At 40.0% G+C, this 10,690-nt stretch overlaps 1 protein-coding gene across 1 annotated transcript in view; it reads right to left on the reverse strand.

Annotated features, from left to right (window-relative positions):
- LOC140935694 (uncharacterized) overlaps positions 1–9,636 on the reverse strand; it is a 10,053-nt gene extending 417 nt beyond the window's left edge. Inside the window, exons 1-10 of the mRNA XM_073385266.1 lie at positions 9,439–9,636; positions 7,605–7,939; positions 6,422–6,648; positions 5,112–5,216; positions 4,569–4,663; positions 3,553–3,706; positions 3,258–3,321; positions 1,648–1,913; positions 687–846; positions 1–262 (exon numbers count right to left, since the gene is read on the reverse strand). The exon at positions 1–262 is cut by the window's left edge and continues 417 nt beyond it. Of these exons, the coding sequence (XP_073241367.1) occupies positions 102–262; positions 687–846; positions 1,648–1,913; positions 3,258–3,321; positions 3,553–3,706; positions 4,569–4,663; positions 5,112–5,216; positions 6,422–6,648; positions 7,605–7,939; positions 9,439–9,443 (1,572 nt within the window). The 5' untranslated portion in view covers positions 9,444–9,636 and the 3' untranslated portion in view covers positions 1–101. The remainder of the gene's footprint in view (positions 263–686; positions 847–1,647; positions 1,914–3,257; positions 3,322–3,552; positions 3,707–4,568; positions 4,664–5,111; positions 5,217–6,421; positions 6,649–7,604; positions 7,940–9,438) is intronic.
- Positions 9,637–10,690: the final 1,054 nt, after the last annotated feature.

Below are 10,690 nucleotides of genomic sequence, written 5' to 3' on the forward strand. Positions count from 1 at the left end.
CGTTTTACCTCGCACTAGATGCTTTACAGTCTAAAACTTTTTACTGTGGTTACAGTTTAAATTGTCATCGAAAAGGTCAAATCGGGTTTAATTGTCGATGATCATGGCTTGCGGTTCTTCAAGTCTGACAGCTGGTCCATCCAGCGCTTTTGAAATTTGTTGTATTCAAAGAGAAGCTCTTCTTTCTTTCCTATATCCTTGGTCAAAGGAGTCACTTCAGTGTCTGTTTCCTTGGTAACAGGCTGTTTTGACTGTGATTTGGCTGCAAGAAAATACAGACTGGTAATCATATGTCAGTTATAGCAATGCCGAAGAGGAAAATTATGATGAAAGACTTTGCGTGATTAATATGATGGCTAAGGCAGCAAAAATATGGTGACACCGAAGGGCCTATTGTGAGGATTGTGGTTACTATAATGATAATGATAATGACGATGATTATGAGGAAAGTGACCACAGCTATGATCAAGTAACATTAATCTTTTGCCTGGATTAATACCATAGGATCTTATGCATAGCACATTATACAACGCGGTTTAACGGTGTCTACTTATATTACACCTAGGTGGAAATGTAACCATAACGACTCCAGTTGGAAAAAGGCCTTTGAAATAGTTCGCCAATTGATCAATCCATATTCTTGTTCGTTCAGACAACACATTTACTGTACCTCACACAGGACATACCGTGTTTGCGTCTTCGACATGAAAATTCCCACACAAGCCCAATGAACACAAGACCAGACACAACACCAACACCAATCCTGACCACGTTGCTAAAGAGATGTTCTTGATAGAAAAGGCCTTCTGCTTCTTTCACTGCATAGTTCTTTTCAGTATTCTTACTCTGACGAGGAATGAATAATATCATGTACGTTAAAATACAGCTGAGAAAATCACAACCAGCCGAATGAAATTCTTTGAAGTCTGGTTAGCTCTAACTCTATTTATCTGTAAATGGAGTATTTGCTCTGTCAATGAATCCTAGATTTACGCTCATCGTTACTGGCATAGGTGAAAAGTGCCGGTGCCCGCGATGGTGGTGCGAAGACAACAAAAATGTGGTGGGGTAACAACCGGTTTCGCCACTTGTCGAATCCGCTACGTCTTAGTTCACAATAAATTCGCTACATATTACTTTCTGTAAACCACTGAATATATTGCCTTAGTCTCTCGAGAAAAAAATCTCTTTTAAGCCTGCCCCTCGTTTTTGTTTTTGCTCTCTCTGTTGCGCCTAGTCGTACGGCCAAGGAACGCTTACTTCGCAGCTAAAAAAAAAACGAACGAACATACTTTACAGAGACGACAGTAAAAATGAGTGTGTATTGAAAAGGTAATTGTACTAGTAAATATTACTGAAAATAAATAAATGGATTAAATTAGAGTGGGAGCCCTTATACAATGGCTTTTATAAGGAAGCATTCACAGTAACAGGATGGTCGTTACACGGGTCGTAATTAGAAAGAGATATGAGGGACTTGTTAATTAATTTAATAGCGAACTGATTAAGGTCAACCAGTTTGCTATCATACCAAGGTGACCCTGAGCCACTTTTAGCCACTAACGGGTGTACTTATCTTCCTTGTGATCAATTGCCCCCTCTTTTACAAAAAAAGGAATATAATCCCCCTTAAATGCTTGTCCTTACCTTAACAGGCTTGAGGTGTTTGGCAATATTGTCAAAGATTTCATGGTCGAAGTTTGTCATGTATCGTCGCACGCACTGTGTAGTGATTGGCGACCCTGTGGGCAGTACTAGGCCGTATGTGATTGGATGTTCAATAGTGCGCTCCACTCGAATTGGTTCCTTCTCCATCCAATTAGAAAACCTTGTCAATGCGTAGTTGTCGATCAGAATTCCGTCCACCTCCTGAGCCATCAGTGCTGTGGTCATTTTTGCAGGGGTGTCAAATGCTGTTAACAGAGGTAAAACACTTAAAACTTAAAGCAGCTGCGTCAGGAAATTTATGTAAATTCAAATAGTGGTAACTGCCACTAAGTTGAGTGAAATATTCGAATTACCCGGTTCAAAACGTTAAAAGAAGGTATAAAAACCATACTCTAAGTAAATACAAAAGGAAGCGCGGAAGGACAAACTTGGAGAAGAATGAAACGATTTGCAGTTGTGGTTTTGAAAACTTGCTTGTTCTTTGTAACGTTTGAAATAATGCTCAGGAGACATATTTGTGTGCTGCGAAGTGGTGATTTTCTCATTCACAAACAATTTCCAATCTTCATAGCGAATGAGGGAGTGTAATTGGTATTACTTACAAAATGAACAAGACATCCCCGGACGGCAACCGTGATATAGCCCCTATAATGGCTCCTTCCGACGGGAAACAGTGAATTTTGTTTCCCCAGAATCTCAGTGAAGGCCAAAGGAAACAGTAATGGTTATATTAAATAGTTTTGCCAAGGGGTAGGGATTGGGTGATTTGACGGACAGCTCATTAAACACTTGACTACGAAACAGTCGGTTCTTTTTTTCCCCTCAGAATCTATTTTTCAAGGTACGAAGTTTGGGTCATCTTTCCCCAGTCTCACTCTCCATTTTCACCCTCGCTCCAGGCCTCTCGTTAGATCGCTTGAGCGTTCTTGACCTGCCCAAAAATATGTGCCGTTTCGCAGTCTGATTAAACCCAGTGGAAGTTAAAATTGGTTGAGTCTAATGACGGCAGGGATTCGAGGGCCTAACATCCCGTCAGTTCGACAGCACTTGGAGGATTTTCTATGTAAGAATGTCAAGTGCTACAGTATACTCATTAATCAAGCCTAGGTATTTGATTTACACACCTTGAGCTAAATTCTGATCTCATTATAGTAATTGTCTTCGAGAAGCACATGATTTAAGATTAAAGAGTTCAAAGGCACCTTTTAATGGGGAACATATGGAATGGCGAGAATATAGGGGAACCTCCCCAACCTCGTTCCCAGGGTTCTCTCCCACCCGTCCCTACGGAGCGAGAGTAGGAGAAAGAACCTGGGAACGAGGTTGGAACCTCCCTTCGGGGATGGGTAAGAAGCACAGGTTTCCCACCCCACCCCACTGTTCCGAGTACCCACCGATCTCATATGTGCGCTACATCAATTATTCATTCAAGTCACTAGTCAATTGATTAATTGATCCAGGAACAGCGATGTACAAGTCATTTGCTATCCAGATTCAGTAAGTGCACTCAAGAGCCATAATGGCTCTTAGTGCACTTTATGTTCGCCAAAAAATAATAATAAAAAAACATAACGTAGTAGCCGTGGTACCTTTCATGTCGAGGTTGATGCTAACACCAAGACGAAACTCCTCGCTTCCATTAACTGCCCCGACCTGCAAAGGATGATACGTAAAGCAATAGACTTTGATCTTATTCTTTGCACTTGATAAGCATAAAATAAATACTGATACACTAGTATCTATATGCCTGTTGATCTGGGACGAGCCAATTGCTGAAAGCCTTAGCTTTAATCCGGCTTTTGAGTTACTATGGGAATTGACTTTGGATTGCTGTTATATTGCCCTAAAGAAAAGTAAAGTTGTTGGAAGATGAACTCAAACCACCTTTGCTCCATGAATATTAAAGTAAGGTCGAGTCGATGCCGTCACTGTGGCGGTTACCAATGCAGTAAAGATGGATATGATGTTTATACCAGTGATTATCCAAATAAAACAGAAGAGGCGCCCAGGTAAAGATTTCGGTGATCTGTCACCATACCTAAGTGGTGAGAAATGAAATAAAGGTGTTTTAAATCAGGGCCGTAGTAAGCCTTTGGAAACTAGGGGGGCACAAAGATTTTAGGGAGCTCTTTGTTTTTGAAAAGCAGAGGGTTTTGGGTCCGAGACATCATAGTAATTGTATGGTCATTTTAGTCGGTTTGAGTTGCCTTACTGAGATGCAAACGCAGACTTCATAGGAAGGTCGTATTTGGTGGTTGTCATGTACCAGAGAACAGACAATGAGAGAAAGTTACCAGACGAACCTTAGGGAGTAAAAATAGTAACATGGATTGTGAAAATGGATATAAATTGTAGTTTACCAGCATGACTTATGACTTACTGCAGTAATAGACCCTTACACGATTTTTTCAACTTTTGACTGGAAACAGTTTGCAAACATTCGTGAACAGGGCTGAAACGAGCGCCTTAAAATCGGTAAATGTGTCAAGTTTGAAAGTGATTTGTTAAAAACTAACGACGATATAGATTTCTAAAGTCCCTGAATTTCACAGGCGTTTGTATTGTAGAGTTGCACAAACCACCCCTATACAAACGTCTGTAAAATTCCGCGATATTGTGGAGCAAAATCTTCGCTCGCTTAATAGACGTATCATTGTCGTCCGGTTGTTCATTGGTAGAGGCAAAAGTGGGTTGCACAGCTAGAGAAAAATAATTGGGAATTTGGTTCGTCTGACTTCTAAATATGTAAGGAAATCTTTGAGGAAACGCGTTGTAATTTGGCGGGGAGTGAGAATAGACAAATGTGGAAATATGCAACAAGAATAACAAAATCGACACCGAATCATTTTCATCAGGGTGTTATATAGAGCAGACAAATGGGCCCTTTTTAGATCACTTACCCGACAGTTGTCATGGTAACAACGGCCCACCAAAACCCGTCCCAGGCTCCATGGACGAATGTGGTAGAAAATTCTGACGAGAAGAAGACATACTCCTACGAGGAAACAAATCAATTGAGAACTGATTATCAGGCATTTAATTAGTGCGGTGACATTCCAGGGTTTTTTCGCGACTATTTTTGCTTTATTGTTACTTTACTACTTGGCTTTAATTTTGAGTTATTTAGCTTTCCAAAATCCAATCGAGACCTCAAAAAAGACATTTTGAGCTTTCCATACGCCATAAGTGGATTTAGTTTTGAATTTGGCCTCCGATCCCTTCCTTCGGTTACCATGATTGTTAAATCTTTCTGAAAAACTTTCAGAAGTAAATTCTATTTCTGCGTCATCATATTCCAGTCCAGTGACAACTCAAAGTCCGGCATTTTCACTATCTTAAGCAGACTGAAAGAAATCATTAATTCTAAATGGCTTATAAGAATGGATACCTAGATTATGACTTTCTACTTCAAAATAATCTAGTCCAGTATAATTTTATCATACCAATAACCAGACGGACATTCCAGATGCTCCCGCGGCAGCCAATATAAATATCAAGAATGGCCAGGCATTAAATATCGTATCAGCAAGATTTTGCGTCCTTGTTTTCTGTGGAACAAGAAGGTTCAATTCTTTTAGACTCGATCCGTGTGGCAATTTTCTTTTATTTTTAAGAACTCTCATTTCAGTACAATATATAGTAGGTAACTACAAAGGCTCTATTTGCAGACTTGATGGGCGTTCCTAAATGCCAGTAGGAATAACCAAGCTAATCTAAATATTGGATGGAGAGGACTTAGCTTGCGTGCGCAGGGGCGTAGCCAGGATTATTCAAGGGGGGGGGGGGGGGGGGTCACAGAGGCTACTCACCAGATTGTCATGTCGACCTCCACGCCCATATTAACTAAAGACAAGAGCCGTTGACCCAAATACTTTATAAAAAAACAAATTTTAAAAAAGGGGGCTTTTCAACAATGGCTCTTACGGCCAAGATATTGTCATGGCGTTTTCGCCACCTGAATATTGTAGGTTGTTTGCTCAAAGAAAGGCCTACTAAGGGGGGGGGGGGGGGGGTGTCACGGGCACCCCAGGACCCCCCCCCCCCCCCCTAGCTACGCCCCTGGTGCGTCGTAAGCGTCGCCGAGAGGAGTACGTAGATGTTGTCAGTTTAGTTCTCAGGTCAGGCCTTGCCGCGTCAGCCTCAACAAGTGCTAATCTGTTCTGCAATGTCCTTTATCGTGAGCGGCCATAAAAAGGTTATAATTAATAATATATTTCGACAATAAATCAGTTACTGCCCCTGGAAAAATGAAAACAACCTTTTGAAACCTGAAACTCTTCCTTCTCATTATTTAAAAGATCTTTGTTTAACTTACAAATGGCATTCACTGATTTACCACTAGTCAACTCGCTTTTAGCGGACACCTCTACATAAAACGGTCACTTTGAGTTGGTTTCTACCTTTTATCAGTCGTTTTCCTTGACTCAGGCTCTGTAGGGGGAAACCTCTCTAAGACGGACAGTTATAATTAGAGCGCTTTTGGTTTTACCCAAAGTCTGAACTGGCCGGCCAGGATGGTCATCTTGAAAACGAAACAGGCTTTTTTCGAGAGTCTTCGCTAAAAATCCAACCCTGTTGTTCATAGTATTTAGAAAAAGACTGCTCCGATTGAACAGTTCTGCTTTAAATAGAGGAATCCTCTTTACGAATTGGCTGTTCCGGACCCCAGGTTATGTTTAATGATAAGCCCCCCTCCCTTGTGTCGTTGCTAACGCAGTCCGTGCTAAAGAAGGTTTAATGTATTTCACCTTACCTGAGGACTGTCATACACGAGAAGCATGACTCGCGGTGCTGCTACCACGGTAACGAACGGTTGATCTTTATACAGATCTTTATCCATTTTTGATACGTACACGGGAAATGTAAAGTCGTACATCTGTTCTGAAAAGTGGTCTTCTGCTTCTCGAATACTTTTAAGGAATCTTCCATAGACAATTTCACTTTTATTGCAACAATATCGAACGATCTGTTGAACGACATCTGTTAATGGAGAGAAAAATGAAGTGAAAGGTAACGCTCAAACATTGGGTGACTGCACTATGAGTTGTTCTTGGTATAATTGTAGCCTCCGCGAACGTAGACTATTTCCGGTGGAGACAAGCGGCAACTGGAAATACGTCTTCGTTGGCAGGCTACGAATGGAATTCCCCTGTCCGGTATTCTAGGCTTGGGTGAAAAAAGACTTTTCATGCGCCGTTACCGGTTTAGGTCGGTCAAGCCGGGTTAAATTTTTTTTTATATCGCGGGTCAAGGCTCGTGGCTTCGGCCGAAGGTATTTGACCTGCTGTCGACAACTGCACGCAAGAAAAATACCTCTGGCACCCAGAGTAACTGATCCCCTGAAAACTAAACGTCAAATTTCGGGTTATTGATGGCTAACATTAGCCATGAGCTGTCAAAACCGTGCGAAATGATTCCTTATGGATGAGCCTGATACTGAAAACTACTTATTCAGACTAAATATACAATAAACAATAGACAATACTGAAGTAAAGGGAAAAAGTTTGGTCACGTGGTACAAAGTGACGTTTACCGTTTGTCGTGAAAATGATTGTTACTTTCCCGATTGTTCCACACCACGTTATATCACAAACTGAAATTTCATCTTTCTCTTTTCTGTTTCCTTTTTTCATACTCTTAAACATTAGAAATGGCGTAGTTTTTCCAGGGTCTTACATGAAAATCTGGTGTCAAAATCCACAAATTAGATAGTCTGTTCCAGGCGTTTAGATTGGGGGACGGCGCAAAGAGATGTGAAAGGAAAAACAGAGAGGGGAGAGGTAGGGGGCTAGAGCGGAGGAACGCTCTCCTTCTTTCCCTCCCCTCTTTCCATCTTATTTTTTCCCCGCTCTCTGGCTTTGCGCTGCACACCACCATCTGAACGCCTGGAAAAAGCTACAAATTAGAATTTTTTGTTTGATAGGGTTCATACTCACTTGGAAATATCCCGCGTGCAGCAAAACCAAGCTGCTTGCCAATTTTTGGACCTAGGACTCCTGAATAGGGCTCGTGCAGGCTCCATGATATTGAGAGAGCCATCCCCTTGCTGCATCTCTCATCCAGTGAATGTGAGGTGAGATTTCTGAAGGCTGGGGTCACCGAACCAAATACTTTAGGCACGTAAATTTGCCGAAAAGCAATAAAAATGTCATCTTTGGTCAAATTGGCGTTCTTGTCCCAAGAGACAAACAATGCATTTGACATTAAAGTCATAGTAACGAATAATCCATAGCAAATCAAGACGATTCGCCTCATTGTAACTTCTCCGCTCCTGTGAAAAATTACAAATGCAAATAAAACTAGCCTGACAAAACAGCCGACCTTTCGTAACGCCATCTATATGGTTTCCCCACGAAATGACATTCGAGAAACGAACGCAGAAATTCCATACTGATGACACGTCAGTCCCCAGATCTGGGTAGAGCTTCTGATTGGTCATGCCGCGAGGAAAATATGCTTCAACCAATCAGAAGCACTATCCAGATTGGGGTAGTGACACGTCATCAGTATGGAATTTTTGCGCTCGTTTCTCAGACGTCATTTCGCAAGGAAACCGGTGGTCTCGTCCCGTCGTGGGTCTGGGTCGGGGTCTATCTTTTTTAAAGAATACTATTTTAGGGTTAGGGTAATTATAGAGCAAAGCCTGAACTTTGATTGTATTCATTAAAATAGTTTTAACCGCTTGCAACTTCAAAGTGAAACGGTTTCTCCGTAAGTTTAGAGAAGTTAAAAATGATAGTGATAATAAAAACACACACGCACTTTATGTTAAGGTAGTATTGTGTATCGCTGGCCAATTAATAAAAAAAAATTATCAATGTTTACTTAATTGGCTTATCTTTTTTGTAAACATATATCAGCCTTACTAGGGATCGCTGCAAATGTAAAATTGGTAATGAAATTGTTCTGAGGGCTCTTTAGAATTGGCCCAGGACTCCTGAATAAAGAATTGAAGGAATATAATAACAATTGTTTGATGCAGATTGGGTTTTCCAAGTGATCTAGTCGCCCAGTGTTTGAATCATGTATAATTTTAGTTATATACACAATTTTCTAAATAGTATTATTTTTTTTACAAATAGCTATCATTTCAGCATTGGTATAATTTTTATCACCAAAGCATATTTAGGAACGTTCCTTTAAAAAAAACAAAAAAAAAAAAAACAGTGCACTAAGTTTCAAATCTTATCTTATACGACACCGGTGGTTTCTGTCGCATCTGTGGAGTAAAAATTTAAATATACGTATACCTTTATTGACTTCACAGTATGACATCACACTCAGTGAATTCAAAACAATGTTATTTCGTCCAATTTTAGTCATAATTTTATTTCTTATTTCTTCTTTTAAAAAATTTGTTGGTGTTTTGAATGAAAGCGAATAGATGTTAATCGGGTAATCGGCGCGGGCTAATAAAAATCGCTACCAGAGTATCTCATATCGTTTGGTAGCGGGACAATCAACCGAGGAAGTCCTTTTAACGACACAATTCGCCGAGAATATTTTGGCTGGAAAAAACGAAGGCCTAAAATGAAACATCTAGATACCTGGGTTACTTGCGAAGTTTACTTTTTATAATGTGAGGCTATTGCGAGCTACAACAATGTGCATTACATTCACAAATAACTGGTCTTCTGTCTGCTGTTAATTGTATATTCGCCTATATTTTTTGTGCCTCTGTTATGTTACTGCTCTACAAAATAACGATGTTTTGCCTGTTTAAGCTTTAAAATCAAAAGTGCGTTCTGAAAACAAAAACGGAATATTTACCGCATCTTTAGGGCCAGCAATTTTCATGCCTTGTAGTCATGATTTTTTCTTCCGGTTGTTTAAGAAGATATCATCGAGCTTCTTCTGATTAATTCCAAACAAAACCTGATTCCCAACGAACGCTCGTTAACCATTCGAAGGCGAATTCTTTGAATCGCCAGCTTATGGCACGAGTAGTCTGCAATTCATGCCATGTAATGTACATGTACATGTATGTGATGTTCCGGATAACTTCCAGGTGTTTTGCTTTTTGCTTACAGCGCATGCCTACGACGCCGCACCGGCGTTCTTTAATGAAATATTTATTCGGAGATAGAGGATTTATTAACTCATATAAACAAATTTGCGGACAACAGAATAAAGCTTCGCCGCTGCAAATTGTATTATGTATTCCAGTATGTTAATCCAAAGGACGAAGACCGGTTGAAATCCTATTAACACCTTTCTCTAAGAAAGAAAACTTTGTTTTCGCAATTAGTAACCGACGCTTCAGGACAAAACCTCACTGAACACGGGGCCTTGCATGAAATTATCGAATCAAACTTAAACATTTAACCAGGTCAAAATAACCCCAGTTGGGGTCACTTGATAAATAACATTTTGCAAATATCGCTGATGTTTGATAAGGCGCAAAACCGTTCGAAGACGAAAAGCAGGTAATTGGCAATCGATCGTGTCAGTAACCACTGAATACTATGCTTATAATCATTAAAAAACTGGAATACTTAATTAGGTGCAAAAATTTCAGCATCAAGCAATTTCAATAATAAGAGCGATGGAAGTATACATTGTTTACTTGACAAAACTATCGCTTTTTTGGTATGAAATCAAAAATTCGAATTATTGTCAATTCATTGCTTTTTCCGTGTAATTCGTGCGAGAAGCGCTATAACAAGGCTGAAAGTATTATCTTCCAAATCCGTTAGCAGGTGCTGTTACCAATATATGACGGTGATAATTTACGCTACGTGATCTGAACTTGAATAGACATAACATTTCTAACAATAACTCTTGCGAAAAGCTTAATTTCTGTTCCTGAGATGAAAACGAGTTTTGAACTCAACAGAATTTTAAGTCCGGTTTATTGTTGGATAGATAGTACTGAACTGGATAAAGTCGCGTCAATCTCCCTGCCCGAAAACAAAAAAAAGAGTTTTCTTACTTAGTTTTAGTCTCACCTCAATGTCATGTTCAAACTTTTTCCAACACACTTGCTAGGAAAGTATTACGGTTATTTATCAGTTTATATAGT

Source organism: Porites lutea, chromosome 4, assembly GCF_958299795.1.
Source record: "Porites lutea chromosome 4, jaPorLute2.1, whole genome shotgun sequence".
NCBI lineage: Eukaryota > Metazoa > Cnidaria > Anthozoa > Scleractinia > Poritidae > Porites > Porites lutea.